The sequence below is a fragment of the Agelaius phoeniceus genome, chromosome Z, assembly GCF_051311805.1.
Source record: "Agelaius phoeniceus isolate bAgePho1 chromosome Z, bAgePho1.hap1, whole genome shotgun sequence".
Taxonomy (NCBI): Eukaryota; Metazoa; Chordata; class Aves; order Passeriformes; family Icteridae; genus Agelaius; species Agelaius phoeniceus.
The window spans coordinates 94,094,654-94,111,517 of record NC_135303.1 but is presented as its reverse complement, the minus strand read 5'-3'; the positions used below and the strand labels follow the sequence as shown (position 1 = coordinate 94,111,517).

Here is a 16,864-nt window from a genome sequence, read left to right as displayed (position 1 = left end):
GGGACATATTTATAACTTTTAAAAATGAATAAAAAACTCTTGGAAGGAAAGTATAATCTTTTGAAAGATTCTTTTGCAATCTGACCAGTTTTATACAAAAGCACACCTTGCACACTCCTATTTTAAGTGGTCTCTGTACCTACTGCTGCGAGGTGGCAGAGAGAACAAACCTGCCACCTCTGCAACCCTTGCACATGGGCTGTAGGAGAGGCACCACTTTCTGTCAGCTGGAGCACAGTGTGCATGGTTCTGATAGGAGAGAGAAGCTTTGTTTACAAAACAACTCTGTATCTTTTCCTGTTTGAACAATCTCCTTAAATAAACTTGCAGAAGTTGCCTCCTTTTCACTACAACCAGGCAAAACACTAATCCTTTGGGATTTTAGACAGATTTATATATTGCAAGCAAAATCAACTTATGGGCCACAGAAATATGTCTGCTATCAGAGTCCTGTGGCTGCTCCAGTTCCAGGTAGAGCTGGCTCTCCTGCTCTCTCCTCTCTTGGAGGAGTTTCTCCACTGAGTGCACATAGGAGTGCAGTAACCTAAATTTCCATGGTAAATAACTGAGGAGAGGGTGACTTGCTCAGTCTCCAAACATTTTCCTGTCTCAGGAATATCCTCCTTTTTAAGCTCACATGAATTTGGTTTGGGACAATCAGATGGCCACCTTGGTGCCTGACTAGAGCTGGCCCAAGGCAAGGTGTTCTTCAGAATGAGAGAATCCACCCGAAAAGGAAGGAGCTCTGGCTTACCAGGGATAATTGGGACTGCTCAGCGACTGCATCTGTCACACTGCAGGACCTCAGTCGTGAGGAAGGTTCTCTTTGCTGCAAGGAAAAAAACAGAAAGATGTCTCCACGTTAGAGTGTCTTAAAACATGATACTGAAGTTTATTCAGAAATTTCAGTAATTACAGGTACTAACCTCAGAGAGCTCAAAATCTTAAAATTAATTGACTTAAAAATTTATGGTATTTCTTAAAAAAAAAAAATCTGTTTCAATCTTCCTCTTTGCTGCTAACTTTTGAATTGGCTATGTCTTTTCCCAAGACACATCCTTCATGACTGTGAACTAGAAACAAACCCCCCCTAAGAAAGCAGACACACATCATGTCTGACACTACACTGTAATTCCTCCGCACCAGTCCAGCTGGGCACTCCAGGGCAGCAGTGTTTGGGAAAACACAGCACTGACACATCTGCAGTAAAACAGTGGGTGCTACTAAAACTGCAGCTCTCAACACAAGCCCAAGTGCCTCTGCATGCAGATCCAGGAGAGCATCAGAGCTGCCAATGGCTGACCAACCTCCAGGTGAAATTCCCATCAGGCAGAGACCAACTGCACTGGCTCTTTGGGAAAAATGCACCTAATCAAGATTCTGGTGGATGAGAACAAGAGTATTTCTTATCTCTTGAACTGCAGAGGTACCTTGAGAGCATCATACTAAGAATAAAAAATAAATAAGAGTATGATGCTGTGTTTAATATTTACAATTATTTTTGTAATCAAAGAGACAAAACATTCCCCCAGTTGTACATGCATTATCCTGATTTTTTAATGGCACCTGACTAATGCATAACACAAGTAGACAGACCATTTCTTTGTTTTTCCCTTTCCTTTGGAAATTCCTAGCTTGATACCCTCAACTCTCATCTATTTTGTTTCACTAAAGGTCTAACAGTAGCAGAGTCTGAAGTTAAACTCACACAGAACTCTTGAAATCTGAACAGAGGAATTCTGTTGTCTGAGGCAGTTTGCTTGCTGGTGAAGCTGTTTCTTGGAAGGGAATTTTAACTATATGCTCAAGTTTTCCTGAGCCCAGCAGTCACTCCCCATGCATGAAGTGGTTCAGGTTATGCCAAAGAAATGCACATTTCTGCACTAGAGCTTTACAGATGTCACGTTACGTACAATCAAAGAGCCGAGTTGTTCCCCATTGGAATCAGGAGTGACCTGGAGTCTTCTGCTCAGCTCCTCAGACAGCTCCTGAGGACTGGTCCGGGACACCGGAGATGCAGGAGGAGGTGGCAGTGACAAGCTCAAGGAATCCCCACTGGCACTTGCCTCCTCTGAAATGGTTTCCCAAGGCTAACAAAAGAGAAGAAACTAAGTTCAGGTTTTATACAGACTGAGTCTTCTTTCCCTTTCCCTTCTGTGTGATCATCTCACTGTGCCCAACACACAAACAACAGCCTCTCTCCACCCTAAATCAAGGCACTACAGAAAACAGGGCAGCTACAGCCCTTTTTTACAGGGAAGCTACACTTCCCTTTTTTTATCATTTATTCCACTGTTGTTTAGAGCAGAATATGAAAGTGTTTCTATCAGTGTATGTAAGATAAGCAATTTGGAATGATAAATGTTTCTCCCAGCATTGACACGGGACTCAGTGCTGTCCATAGGCCAGCAGGCAGCTGCAGCTGCATGAGAGCCTGGCAGTGTGCCTCTGGCTGCACTGTCATTGTGCTGCTGGCATCTTCCCAAGGCAATGTCCACAAACGCCGTGTAAAACCACGACTTTCTGTGCAGCTCACATGTGAGAAGCACAGCAGCTCCAAGTTTAGTCAGCTCCTCAAGCCCAAGGCTTGGGCTTACCTCAGGAATGTCTCCGCTCTCCACAGGCTCTGGCTCCAAATCCTCGCTGATGTGGCGCCGAGAGCGGAAGCGCCTGTGAGCTGCCTCTTGGTTTATCTGTCTGATATTGTTATCTGACTCGGAGCCCACGTCGCTGCAGGGGGGAACCCAGCACAGGAAAGAGAAAAGAACAAGAAAATAACCCAAGTTAAACTCAGCCCCCCATTTTGTCCATTGCCTTCAAAACCTCGGTAATGCTTTCAATTATAAAAATCATTATTCATGCATGCATCAAGCTTCATAACTGGGAGACTGTTTAATCCCTCAGTTGAAAGAAAATAAAACTGGAAGCACTTCACAAATATCACAGAACATAAGGTTGGGAAGGACCTCAGGGGTCATCTGGTTCAACCTCTGCTGGCAGGGAAACCATGGCCTAGACAAGATGACCCAGCACTTTGTGGAGCCCAGCCTTGAACGTGTCCAGTGCAAGGGAGATCCAGCACTTCCCTGGACGTGGTTTAGCAGTGGCCTTGGCAGTGCAGGTTAAATACATGATCTCACTATAACTCCTAACACTGTCAGTTATTCACTCTGTAAAATGTAAGCTTGCCACAGCTTTCTAAATCTAATCTTGAGAAGATATTGCCACAGAGCTCTCTGACAGCACATTCTGGGAATGAAGCCTATTCACAGAATAATAACCAGTATCTCCTCAAAGCTAATCTGTTCAGTTTCATTAAAACACAGTAGAGTTGACTTTTTTCCTTACCTCTTCAACAGTCTCTATAAACAAAGTAATTTACTCCTGTTAAATTACTTACTGAAAAATTCCTTATCTGTCTCCTAATATTCTAAGGTGCTTTGTTAATGCACTGCCTTCCCTGGCATCCCAGAGCTCCTGGAATTTCCCAGGATACTCTGTGTCTCTGTGATCTGCTGGGGGCAAGCAAGTCTCTTTCAGGCACAAACAAAGCACTTTGTGCCTCGAGCCTCAGCCTGGCTCTCCATCCCGCCCAGCCCCAGCTGCTTACATGAGGCTGGGCCGGTGCCACTGGGTGCTCCTGTTGTTGTGGTTCACGTAGTAGGTTCTCCCCAGGTTGTCCACCTTCTCCTCCCAGCCAGGGGGCAGCGGAGGAGGAGGCAGCTCCTCCTGACGAGACGCGGCGTCGCTGGAATCCACCACGTCCCAGCCGTGCTTAGGAAGGAAGGAAAAAGACCTCTGTGGTTACAGTGTGCACCTCATTTCAGTGAGAGAAGAGCTAAATCCCCAGCGGTCTGCTGAAGAGGGATTTCCAAAGGTGGCTGGGTGGTGGCTTGGGGCCAACTGCCAACTCTGTTTCCAGGGCTTTATCCTTCAAGTGCAGCTGACTTTACAATTTTTCTTGAATCCTTCCTTGAGGATTCAGACTTACCTCAGAGTCATCCCTCTGATCACTATTTTCTTCCTCTTGGCCACCATTTTTGGGCATATACGCCATCTTCAGTCTCAAGAAACCCTTCACACGAGATTTGTGGCTACAAGACAAGGAGGTACATTGCATTTAAGAACTCTTAAATAATTGCAAATAAAAAAATCATGAAGTAAAAAATGTTTTAAAGTCCTCAAATGTTTTAAAGGTCCTTCCTCTCACCTTCTTGGTCTGAGGAGGAAATCCTTAAATGTGTACGGCCTCTCCATGGTTGGGTCTTCAGTCTGTAAGCAGTGGAAAAAATGGCAAATTAATGGGCTTGCCCACAAGTCCAGCCACACAAAGAACATTCACACATCAGGCTGACAGATTACATCTCTGATTTCCTAATCCTAAGTTACCTAAAGCCTGGAATCTTGAAAACTTTCTATTCCTTGAGAATTTCAGCTTTCTTACCAAGTAAGTCACATCCTTCACATGTGCAAACACACAGCTGCTGTGGGCACAGAACTAGGAATTTCAGATGCCAAGGGAAAAGGATGATGAATCCATACACACGCTTCCCCTGCTGATTGTTTGGGGAGCTTTACTCTAAACTTAAAGCATGAGCTGCGTTACACTTGGCAGCCAAATCCCACACAGCCTCTCCATTCACTGCCTGCCCCAGTGTCCGCTTTCTCTGGGAGAGACACGTTGCGCGTTCTGCTCAGAGACGGCAGATCCGAACAAGCTCACCAGAACACTAAGGCATGCAGGATTCACACTGCTGCTCAGTGCTCAGCTGGAAGGGACGTGCTCCCAGTGAGGAGCTATATTATTTACCCAAATTCTGCCCACAGTAATTAGCTGGTATTGGAGAAACGAGGACTTCCACAAACAAACCAGCAGGATGAGAAAGCTGATTATTAATTTGTTAATAAATACATCCCAATAGCTCCTACCAAAGGAAGGAAGGATGAGTGCAGATGTACAGTGTGCCCCCACACCTTCCCAAAAGGTAACTCTCTCCTTGGAATGGGGCAGAGCAGGCAGGGAAGTGCCTGCAAGGTCACAGCTACTGGAGGAAGGACTGCTCTGAGACACAGCAGCTTTGCCATGGAAAACGTCTGAGGGGGAAAGGACTCTTCCCACTGTCCCACCAGGGCTATTTAGATCATGTCTGTGCACAAGGATACATAAATGGAGATACCCACACAAGCCCAGGCCAAGCAATCCTGCACAGCACAGCTGGGATGACAACAGCTCCCATGAGAAGGGAGCCACTCATTTGTCACCACAAGGTGTTCCTGATCCTTCCCTTGGAGCTTTCCACTGTTACAGTTTATAACCCAACACACTCCAGATAACCATAACAGACACATCTAAACAAGCATCACAGTGCAAGCCATTACAAAGCAATTTTTCTCCTACAATAACATCCATCAATAGCAAGAAGTCAAAATCGGACACAAAAAGCCAATTATGCTCAACTGACATAAGTGGCATATGTTAAGATTCACATGCACAACATTTAAAAAATATTAACTACATTCAGCCAATGTTAGTCATCCAAAACAGTATATAACATCAGAAATGTTTGTACCAAGGCTAATGCACTCACTGTATATACATACACATATATATTTATTCTTATTTATAAATCTATAAATAGAAGTTGCACTTAATTTAGCATCTAATTTTACAGCCCATGCAGAATCCTGGCTGCTGGGGGGAAACCAGACAACTTTACAGAATTACAGAGCCAGCTTTACACTGAATTCCTCCATTAATTAAGAAACAGAAACAAACATTACCACCTTCAAACCAAACACCTCAAATGTCTATTGACAATAAAATTATTCAAACCCTGTGTCAAATTATTTTCAATTGATTGCTATTGAACTCTTACTGTTGGCAAAGAATTCAATTTCAGCTAAAATAATGAACGGATGACAAAGTTCTGGCAGCCTTTTGGCTTTTCATGCATTTGCTGAAGCAAACCTGCTCTCATGAAGCTTTTTTTTGCACAGAAAGTGCATCTCTTCCATGCACAGCTGATGCATCTCCCTGTCCCTGCATAGGTGAGGCTTGCTTGTCCACAAGAGTTTATTTTAAGCTCTGCTGGGAGCACTTGCTTTGAGAGAAAGGGCAATCAGCTGTACACAGCCCAAGGGGTTTCCAGAGATCTGGAGCTTACCGGGAGGTGACTGAGCGGCACATCCACCTGGCCCAGGAAGTCGTCTCGGGTCTGTCACACAAAAGTAAACTTACATCAGAAAAGCAAAAATAATAAATATCAATCTAGGCACAATGAGATAAAAACAAAGATGGTTGAGTACCATTACCTTAGGAAACACCGGTTTCTACCCCCTTATTGTTGCCCATTATTTGTTGCTGTAATTCATTTCTCTTAGCACAGTATTTCTCGTGACACTCCAAACAGGTTTCTGAGCCCACAGCACACGTGGTGGTGGTGCTGACACATTCTGCCTGGGGGAACCACCAAAGCAACCCAGAGCCCCCCAAGCACTGAGGAGCCCCGGGTGGTTTCTGTTGAAGGGGGACAGGTCCAAGCTTTCCTTCATGGATGACAGTCCTACACCTACCCACGGTGGGAGCAGCTCAGCCAGCAGGGTGAATTCCAGCCTTTGGGGCCCTGCCTCGAGGGACACTTGGGACTCACTGGGGCAGGAACTGCCACCATCAAGCAGTTGTGTTCTTCCAAACCCAACCAGGGAACGCAGCTTCTGTTCAGATACTGTTTGTGACACCAGATATCAGCCCCAGTGATTCCCAAATAACCTGCTGCCTATTTATAACCACGCTATGCTCGGAATTCCAGGAAGTGCATGCTGCTGCTGCACAGCCAAGTTTACATATTTCTCATAGCAGAGCATTAAGTTTAATATTAAAATTCATATTTTATATGGTAACCTCATAAGAATTCTGTTTCTACTACAAAGATAGGATGACGTTTCGTGATCCCCACAGAATGGACACATCCTGCTGTGCTGGATGCTACAGAGCAACACAAAAAGCACTAAGGAGACCATGGTTTTTCCAAGTTTAAGTAAAAAACAGGGAGTAGATTTTTCATTACAGAATTTTGACTATTAATCTTCTTCCTAGCAAATACTAGAAAAACCTGGTAGCATGCCCTGTTTTTAGGGAATTAACATGTTTTCCCCTTAACACTGGCAAATCCCACGTACTCGCCACCTCCTGCTTCAGTACAGTCACTCCAATAACAACTACTCCGAAGAAAATACACACCTATTGCTACATTTCTTCTTGCAGCTTTTAGCTCAAGAAAAATACAACTCATGGCTACAGGAAATGTTCAGGTAAGTTAGAAACAGCCTCAAAGAACCTGAACCAACAAAACATGCTTGTTGCTTACAGTGGAACTGGAAACCCCTCAGTCCCAGCCAGCTCTGTAAGCAGAATCACTTCCTCATCTAATTCTGCATGCATATGGTCACCTTTGCCAGAACTAGGGCTCTTGTAAAACTCAGTCTTTATGTAACAGTTGACTGTACACATCCATCTGTAAGAAAAGGGGGGGAGGCTAGTATATTGATATTAGTATTCAGTATTTTTGTCTGTGAAAAGAATTTTCTCTTGCAAGCCTCCACAGCTCTAAAATTTAGAGCATTCTCACTTTGGGGCTTCCTGCTTCCAGCAAAGGCTCATGAGCCACAGGAATCTTTTCCATTGCCTTCTTTTTCCATTTCTCATTATAATGGTGCTGTTTGGGGTTTGCCCTTTTTTTTCTATCTTCTCTATATTCTTCACATATATATTTGTAACTCTGTCACCTATCATATTAGTAGCTAGATTTCCCAGTAGTTTTCCACAGCCTTTCCCTAAGCAGAAAGACAAAACAAATTCCAAAGCTCCAAGTCCCAGGAGGTAAAAGGCCCCAGTACTATCTAGGTTCTCCCTGGGAATCAAGGCTGAGAGCAACCCTTCGAGATACATTTTCATGGACAAAGTACAACTAGTGCTGAAGGGGGGGCTCCAGAGAAGGGGCTTAACTGGGGGAAATTGCATCACCACTTTCCTCCTAATTGGTGCTTTTTATTAATTATGCTAATTTCCTAAAACCTATAAAGATGTACTCACCCCTAGGGGGGTAAGCTTTTGTGGACATCTTTCTATAACTGTTCCTGAAGGCTTTCAAATAAAGATTACCTCCTTACTGAAATTATTTCCAGGTTGGGAAAAAAGCAACAATAACAGTGTCTGTTTTGAGAAACTCTCTGTCACTAAAATCCACAGAGCCACCCAAGGCACCAGCCTGCTCAGCTGTGTATCACAGTATCACACTGCTAACTCCTGCTCCAGTCTGATCCCCCCAGACAGTGAGTAATCCCTTCTCCACCACAAAGGCACAGGATGCAGATGCTCACCTTGAGTAGGACTTTCCCAATCAGGAGTGACCCCTCAAATGCCATTGCTCCCTCAGTATTGCTCCTGTCCCACCTGGAATGTGGCCTCTGTGTGGGCAGCAGGACAAGCACACGCAGGCAGGGGTGGGGCACGGCTCAGATGCTTTGTTAGAGTCTTACTGCAAAGCCCAAGTATAGCAAAAGCTATCCCAAAATTTCCTAATTAGCCTTTAACACTCACAGCAATTTTACCAAATTTCAGCATCCCCTGGTCCCCCCGTTGGGTTGGTTTAGCACATTTGTTGTGGAACAGAAGAAAGTCAGACACTGTCCTATTTTCCAAGGAGCTCTCTTGAAATGAAAGGTAATCACTGCAGTGTTTTGGCAGACATAAACACCTGTCTGTTCAGGAAACCCAAATCTGTCCAACCACCTCGCTCATTCATCCATTGATCCTGTGGGAAAGCAGCACCAGGCTCACACACACCAGCCATGGCAGGTGTTCATTCTGTGCACTGAATTTTCCTGAGTGTGTGAGGGACCCCTCACACCTGCACAGACACTGCAATGAAACCTGGTCACCACTGCATCCTAAGAACAGCCAAGACCTCAGCTGTCCAGTGAAAGACAATGGAAAAAAACAAGGAAACACTTCATTAAGTGTAATCAGTACTCAGTGACTGAAAAAGCTTCAAAAACCAACACAACTACTTGGAAATTCTAACTTGTGCCAAACACCTCAGAACGTAGAACAACCCCCTGTTCATCTTAGGAGACTGAGGTGACAAAGTGACACTCCCAAGCCAAATGTATGTAAAAATTAGGCTGCAATTTGGTGCCTGTCCAAGCTGCAAGCCAGGAAGAAAAGCCTGGTATAAAACTGTAGTGCCCTAAATACCCTTAGTCTCCAAAGCAGCAGAGAAAGGAAAAGCATCCATTGACAATTCAGTGCAAACCAGAACGTTTAGCTGAGCCTCAGGATTGTATACACACACATCAGCTTTACTTGGAACCACACAAAAGTATGAATAAACTTTTGCATTGATGCTCATTTCAATCACTGAAGCTTGTTGATTTCCAGAAGGAAAAGCATCAATAGTTAACAGTTCAGCTGTTAGAGACTTGCTTATTTCAGCTCTGGAGTGAAAGGTAAATATTACCTCAGATGTGCACCCATAAAGTAAAACAGACATTACAGCTGGGTAAGAGCTGAGCACACGAGCAACTACAACAGGCAACTCAACTGCGCTCAGCTTTATTCCAGCCTGAACAGAAATCAGAAGTTGGAAAACAGCAGAGGTACAACAGGTTAGTCAGGACTTTGGCTAAAAGGTCACACAGACAATGTGAAGGGTCTGCAGGAGGGGGCAGGTCTCACAGGGACTAAACACTATTAAGCCCCCCAGATGTGTACACAAGCTGACACCCCCAAGGAAAGGCTCTACTGCTGCCATGCAGCACCAGGCCAAGCTGCAATGCTGCGCTTACCTGCTGCTTCCTTAGACCAACTAAATCAAGACAGCTCTCCCAGCTGCCCTGCTCCTGGACTTTTCCTGCCTGTCCTAACCTGGACCAACACACCACGCTGTTACAGCTGGTCACCAACAATGCAGAACAAACTCCTGAAAGTGCCTGAACATTTCCTAAGGTTGGGAACAATCCCAAAGGGGTTCCCGTGGAATGCCCCTGTATGAAAACGTGATCACCTTGGCCTGGGAAGCAGCAAGAGCCACAAACCACAGAGCCATGGCTCACCCCAGCTGAAGCACTGGGCAGAGCCGGTGACGAGCTGTGAACATGGAACCCCAGAACCCGTACTGCTGCCAGCTGCCAGCCAGGCTGAGGCTGGGGCACTGTGGGTACAGAGCTCTCAGAGGTGCTTTGCTTCCCTGGCCAGACACCAGGCTGGGAAATAACACTCCACCCACCTGCAGTTCTCTTGGCATTTTGAGATGATCAGATCAGGACGTTCCCAGCTTCCTGACCTGAAAATTGTTGCGTACTATTTCTGGGCACTGTTTAAGAGATGCCGTATTCCAACCCAGATATTGCTTAATTTCAGAGCAGGCAGCCATGATCCCTACGGTAAATTTAACTGGTTTTTAGTGGCCTTAAAGTCAACCAGAGTTCACACCTTTCTCAGACCACAACCACCCTGTGCCGTGCTTCAGCACACAGCTATGTGCCTAAATTATTATCCAGGTGGAAACCCTGCTGAGGTTCAGAGCCCATCTTCTCTTGACATTTATTCTAAATATATTACAGCCATGTTATTTCCAAACTTTTCGAAGCACTGCAGCCCTGGTGGGTAACACGGAGCGTGATGAGAGTGGCTGTGAAGGGTGCTCATGGGAACACCATGTGGAACACCGTGTGGAACGTGTGCCAGCAGGGGTTTGGTGGGAAAGAGGAGAGAGGGACACGGCAGCTGCCTTAAACCTGCTGATCCTGACAGCTAAAGGCCAAAGGCACCGTGCAAGATCGGATAAACCCACTTGGCAAAGCCAAATCCCAGGCTCTCAAGAGGGCGTTCTCACCTCCACTGAGCACTCAGCAGCCACTCTGGTACAACAGAAGTCAAAAATTAAGCACGAATTAAGCCAATTTTCCTGATGTAGTACTTAAAGCCAGCACTTGAGATGTGATTGCCTTTGCTGCCAAGTCCTGGAAGACTGCTCCAGAAGTGGTCCAGACTGTCTGGCTCAGACAGCACCACATTTCCCAGCTCAAATACAAGAGCTGCACACAGCAACAGGAAAAATACAAGAGCAGAAACCACTGCTGCCTTCTCAAAGAGCTACAGGAAATCACCTGTCTCACCTGGAGAGAAAACTCTTCTGAACTGTACTTTTACGAAAGGCTTTAAAAATGAAAAGGACCCCCAAAAAACCAGAGAATTTGTGTTCATTAAAGTATTGTTGATTATCAAAAAAAACCCAAAAAAACCTAGCAGCAAAACACAATTTTATTAATTGAAACAAAGCACATTTAACTGCTCTTGACTAAAACCTTAAAGTATTAATTAGCCATCATAGATATCTCTCTACACCTCTACACCTAAGGCTTATTAACTCTCTGATCTCATTCTCATGAAAAAAGCTACAATGATACTTTTATGATATTCCTCTATCATTTGATTATATGATTACTAAAATTCTTAGCTGGAAAGTTTCAGCAATCTTTCTTTCTTTCTTTCTGAACTGTAATAAAACTCTCTTCATTCATATAAACTTTCAGAAATTCTGCCACTTGCCACTGTCACCACTTCTTTCTTAAGCAAAATATTTTCAGCAGCACTTCCCAAGCATAACTAAAATTCTACCTTTCATTTGCTAATAATGGCAACTGACTATACTTTTGCAGTGGATCTCTGCAATCTGGCTCTGCTATTTTCACTGATATTCTTAATCAAGAATATTGCACTGTAACCACAGAAAAAAAACCCTAATTGATGTGTGTGGGGGTGGTTTTCCTACTCCAAATCTGTAAGTGCAGGTAGAACAAACAACACGGGTGGCTTATTTCTTCAAAAATGATCTGTTATTCTTTCCCACCAGAGTAAACAAACACTGACTTTTCCCCCAGGCAGCTCAATACAGCAGTGTCAGATTGCACTTTCCCTGGTGCCTTCCCTCTCAACTTTCATTTTACGGCCCAATTACTGCCCTGGGGTGTCAGTGCCAAGCCTGGAGCACAGGGGAGGACGAGGAGCTACATGAGGCTCCCAGGGTCACACACACTCCTCGCTCTGCAGCCTGGGCCACCACAGAGCCAGGGAACACGCAGGCTGCTCCTAGGAGCCAAACCTGAGCTGAGATGAAGGGATTATGTTCTGAGCTGCAGTTGCCCAGATGAGGCAGTGGTGCTCCAGAATCAGCACAGCCAAGAGACAAATGTCTCCTTCCTGGCACACATGGTCAACCACAACTGGATCAGTTAAACGGATTAAGCAAATCGCAAGCCATAAGCGCCAATTATTTAAATCCTGAATTATTTGTCTTGCACTGCCGCTGCTTATTTAAACATAACAAAAACCCAAAAACCACCAGGCACCTCTGCCAAGATCTGCTATACTCCTGAAACCCAGTAACAGCCAAGAAAACTGCGGACAATTTTTGGGAAAACAGAACTAGTTGAGCCTTACTCTGTTCATGACAGGAAAATGGCTTCCTACTGAGCTGCCCACTGTAATTAAAGGGTGACACACAGGAGGGCTGCAAACAGGAGCTGCTCCTGCTCTCAGCTACCAAAGGCTCTCTACCTGCGATGGACAGAGCAAATGCCTGCTGCTATTATCATGGCTACATTACCAAGATCCTCCGGAAACATGGGAATCCATTCCTCCTTAGACACTTGAAACAGGCCTGAGCTGTGAGAGGATGTGGAAAATGTACAAATGTGCTAGAACAGCCTCTGTCCTGTGTTCTGTAAGAAATGAAGGCATTACCGAAAAAAACCCTCTCAGAACAAAAATTAAACAATCTTCTTATGAAGCTTCATCATAACTCCCCAAGAAAGAACAGTGAGGCACAACAATGGAATGGGCTCAAATTCCCAGTGCAATAGTCAGTAAGCACCACTAACTTCTAAACATTCTGCACAATAATCTGCTCTGTGGAGCAACAGAAAAACCTGCCCTCTGCAATCCATGTAACTGCAGCCTGCGATGCCCAACCAGCCCTCCCAGAGCTGCAGCATGGGCAGGAGCACAGAGGAGCACAGGACCCTGCTGACGTGGCCAGAGCAGCTCATGTCTCTGAAGCCACCCGTGAGCAGGTGCCACCTTGGCAGCTCATGCTCAGAGCTCTGCCCAGCAAAGCCAACCTTCCCCTGCCCACACCACGCACACTCTGCCATGGCAGGAGAAGGGCACTGTGCCAAAAACACTTTTCCAAAGAACTCTGGCTGAAACTCTTTGCTCAGAGCCCTCAAGCCACCTTCCTTACCGGAGTTTCAGAGCCAGAAAATCATGGAAGTATTTCTCATACCACGTTTGGGAAACGTTGCTCTTCAAAAGAGCAAAGAAAGGTGTTTTATGAAGCAGCAGCAAAGTACATAGAGTACGTGCAGAGCTGTGGCACACCATGTGTAACACAAACACCTGCATGCCTTTGATAGCTGAGGATTCAAAAGGTACAGAATTTCAAAAACAATGGCTTTCCAGCTGAGAAACTGTAGAGGTGAGGTCAGCTTGGTAAAGCCAGCAAGTGAAACAAAGGCAAGAGGAGGACTGTTTTACAGCAGGAGGATTGTTCCAAGGAAGGGGGGCTGTGGCTTTCCAAAGCACCAACAGCTGCCTTTTACTGCTTGGAACCTGCACAGGGCCCCCCCAATGCTCTGGTGGCACTGCTGCTGCCTGGGGAGGGTGCCCAGAGCACACTGCAGCACCCCTGACACCCAGGGACTCCCAGCAGGAGCATTCCCAGAGGGAGGGGCACCTGCAGCTGGGACCTGCTCCTGCAGAGCCTGGCAAGCAGGCAAGGGAGGCTGGGGAAGCTCTGCTGTGCTGTACAGAACCGAGCAGAGCAAAACCAGTATAATTAGCTGGCAAATAGTTCATTAATGCTGTCTTGCTGCAGACACCAGGAACCATGCAAACAACAGACCTCTTACTGTCTCCACTGCCATTTCTTCTCTGCACTAATCTACTTATCCACTTATCCTACCTTTCTCCTTCTGCTCAGAGAAATGTCCTACTTTCTGTTTCTTTTTCTCATCAATAGCAGTTCAGATTTTTGGATATATTCAGATTTTTGGATTCCACTATCTATCTGTCATGACCAATTTTTCTGTTTAAGTGCCTTCTTGGCAGAAAGCAGTTAAGAAATACAACACTCAGAAAAGCCAAGTACTGTTAGAGTAGAAATGCTCTTCTGTGCTAGGGGGATTTATATTCCCCCTAAAGCTATTCCAGTGCTTCTAATATATCCTGGAGAACTGCAGCAACTGAGATCTGAGGGGCCTGAGATGCAGAATGTATCCAGCTCCTGCAAGCATGCTGGAAGATGAACAGCAGGATAGCTAGCTTTAACAGGAAGGTTAAAATGGTCACCTTTTAAAACACTTTCACCTCCTCCTGCAACTTGAAGGCAGCTGAGAAAGAAAAAAGATGTTCAGACTGTGACTTCTGTGGGAATTGAACAGAGACAAAACTGAAGAAATCCATAGATTCTCTCCCAAAATCTGTCAAAAATGGAACTGCTGTTTACATAAATAGCTTGAAAAACAGAGGGGTTAGGGGAGCATCACTTCCAGAGGCATAAGGTGTACATATTCTGCACAGATATGCTGAGTAAGCAAAATTGGAAATTTTCTAACTAATGATTCTTCTCTGTGCAGCTCTTCTATGATTCTGGTCAAATTTACTGGCATTTTTCATACAGATTAGAATAATTCTCAACTCAAGAACTCTGCAGCAAAAAACTGGTCTTGAAGAACAATGAAATTTTAGTCATTCATCACACTGACGTAACATCCTTCATTAGCGAGCACTATTCCTGAATATGCACACTGCTCGTTGCAAAGCAGCACTAAAATAATATAAAATGACTCATGGCAAAGCAAAAGTCCCCAGCAGAGACACTCCTTTCTGCCATTCCACCCTCCCCTTTATCCACACCATGCACTGGCCCATCAGCCACTCCCAACAGTTCAGAGCAGCCTCAAATGCCTGCAACAATCCCCACTGTAACCCGAGCATGACAACCCAAGCTCACCGGACCAGGGACAGTTTAGAGCCAAATGTTTGTGTGACCCCTCCAGAACCCCCAGTGAACCCTCGTGGGCACAGCAACTCACACTTACACAAGCTGTGATTCCCCTGCCAGTGAACCCCTGTGGGCACAGCAGCTCACACTTACACAAGCTGTGATTCCCCTGCCAGTGAACCCTCATGGGCACACCAGCTCACACTTACACAAGCTGTGATTCCCCTGCCAGTGAACCCTCATGGGCACACCAGCTCACACTTACACAAGCTGTGATTCCCCTGCCAGTGAACCCTCATGGGCACAGCAGCTCACACTTACACAAGCTGTGATTCCCCTGCCAGTGAACCCCTGTGGGCACACCAGCTCACACTTACACAAGCTGTGATTCCCCTGCCAGTGAACCCTCATGGGCACAGCAGCTCACACTTACACAAGCTGTGATTCCCCTGCCAGTGAACCCCTGTGGGCACAGCAGCTCACACTTACACAAGCTGTGATTCCCCTGCCAGTGAACCCTCATGGGCACACCAGCTCACACTTACACAAGCTGTGATTCCCCTGCCAGTGAACCCTCATGGGCACACCAGCTCACACTTACACAAGCTGTGATTCCCCTGCCAGTGAACCCTCATGGGCACACCAGCTCACACTTACACAAGCTGTGATTCCCCTGCCAGTGAACCCTCATGGGCACACCAGCTCACACTTACACAAGCTGTGATTCCCCTGCCAGTGAACCCCTGTGGGCACAGCAGCTCACACTTACACAAGCTGTGATTCCCCTGCCAGTGAACCCTCATGGGCACACCAGCTCACACTTACACAAGCTGTGATTCCCCTGCCAGTGAACCCTCATAGGCACAGCAGCTCACACTTACACAAGCTGTGATTCCCCTGCCAGTGTGGTGGCTGTGTCCAGCTCACACAGTTACACCTCCCTGTGTGCCCAGCTGAACTCCCTCTCTCTGGGGAAGCTGCGGGTGCACATCTTTACCAGCAACAGTCCAGAAAACTGCAGTTTAAGTTCACCTCAGTAATCATGTAGGATCAGGCCTTTGTCTAAAAATGACGTGCTAGGACTGCAGCAGTGCTGTGAAAGCTCTGCTCTCCCCAAGAGTGTGTGAGTACCCTATAGACTGCCAGGGATGAGCAGAGCAGCAGCTCCAGCCAGCACCTTGCTGCAGCCCTGTTACATCAGGAGCATCACCAGGCTTTTCTGGATCATGATGCAGTGCTTTAGCTATGTGGGCTGAGGTTAAACAACAGAGAAGCCGTGGCAGGGAAATCAAAGTCGTGAAAGGCTCTGCAGGCAGGGAAATGAGATTGCTGGAATGGAATCAGGGAAAGCACGCTGACATTTATTCAGCCTGAATTTTCCAAAGGTACTAAGTACGTTCTTTCAACTGGCTGATCCCAGCAGCACTTACACTCAAGAAGGCATTAGGCCTGGCAATATGTGACATCATATTTTTACTTTAATGATTTTCCTAATGTTATGGAAAAAAGCAAGATCCACTGTAAGAGTTCTAAGGCCACTTTTCTGTGACACAAGACTTTGTTCTACTGGGTAATAATCAGAATCCTGAGGGGAAGCATGGCTGTGCACTGACCAGAGGGAACAGTAAGGTAATTCATGCTTAGGCCACTGACATGCTAATTAGTGGACATTAACTACTCCTAACTTCTGCAAATTAATAATCATTTACACCTACACATGTCCAAGTACTTTTTCCTTGCTGAGACCAAGAACCTTCACACCTGCTTGATTTTCAAGCAACACATTTGTTTGTAACAGA

At 45.7% G+C, this 16,864-nt stretch overlaps 1 protein-coding gene across 7 annotated transcripts in view; it reads right to left on the bottom strand.

Moving 5' to 3' along the window:
• The window catches only part of LOC143691843 (E3 ubiquitin-protein ligase NEDD4-like), an 81,450-nt gene that overhangs the window by 20,620 nt on the left and 43,966 nt on the right, over window positions 1-16,864 (bottom strand). For all 7 annotated transcript variants that reach the window (XR_013179774.1, XM_077171180.1, XM_077171181.1 and 4 more), the window contains 7 exons: window positions 6,165-6,215; window positions 4,211-4,272; window positions 3,992-4,094; window positions 3,611-3,774; window positions 2,598-2,730; window positions 1,914-2,090; window positions 755-829 (listed from right to left, as the gene is read on the bottom strand). Coding sequence is in view for 6 of the 7 variants with exons in the window: in XM_077171180.1 (XP_077027295.1) it covers window positions 755-829; window positions 1,914-2,090; window positions 2,598-2,730; window positions 3,611-3,774; window positions 3,992-4,094; window positions 4,211-4,272; window positions 6,165-6,215 (765 nt within the window). In the remaining variant the exon portion in view is untranslated. The remainder of the gene's footprint in view (window positions 1-754; window positions 830-1,913; window positions 2,091-2,597; window positions 2,731-3,610; window positions 3,775-3,991; window positions 4,095-4,210; window positions 4,273-6,164; window positions 6,216-16,864) is intronic.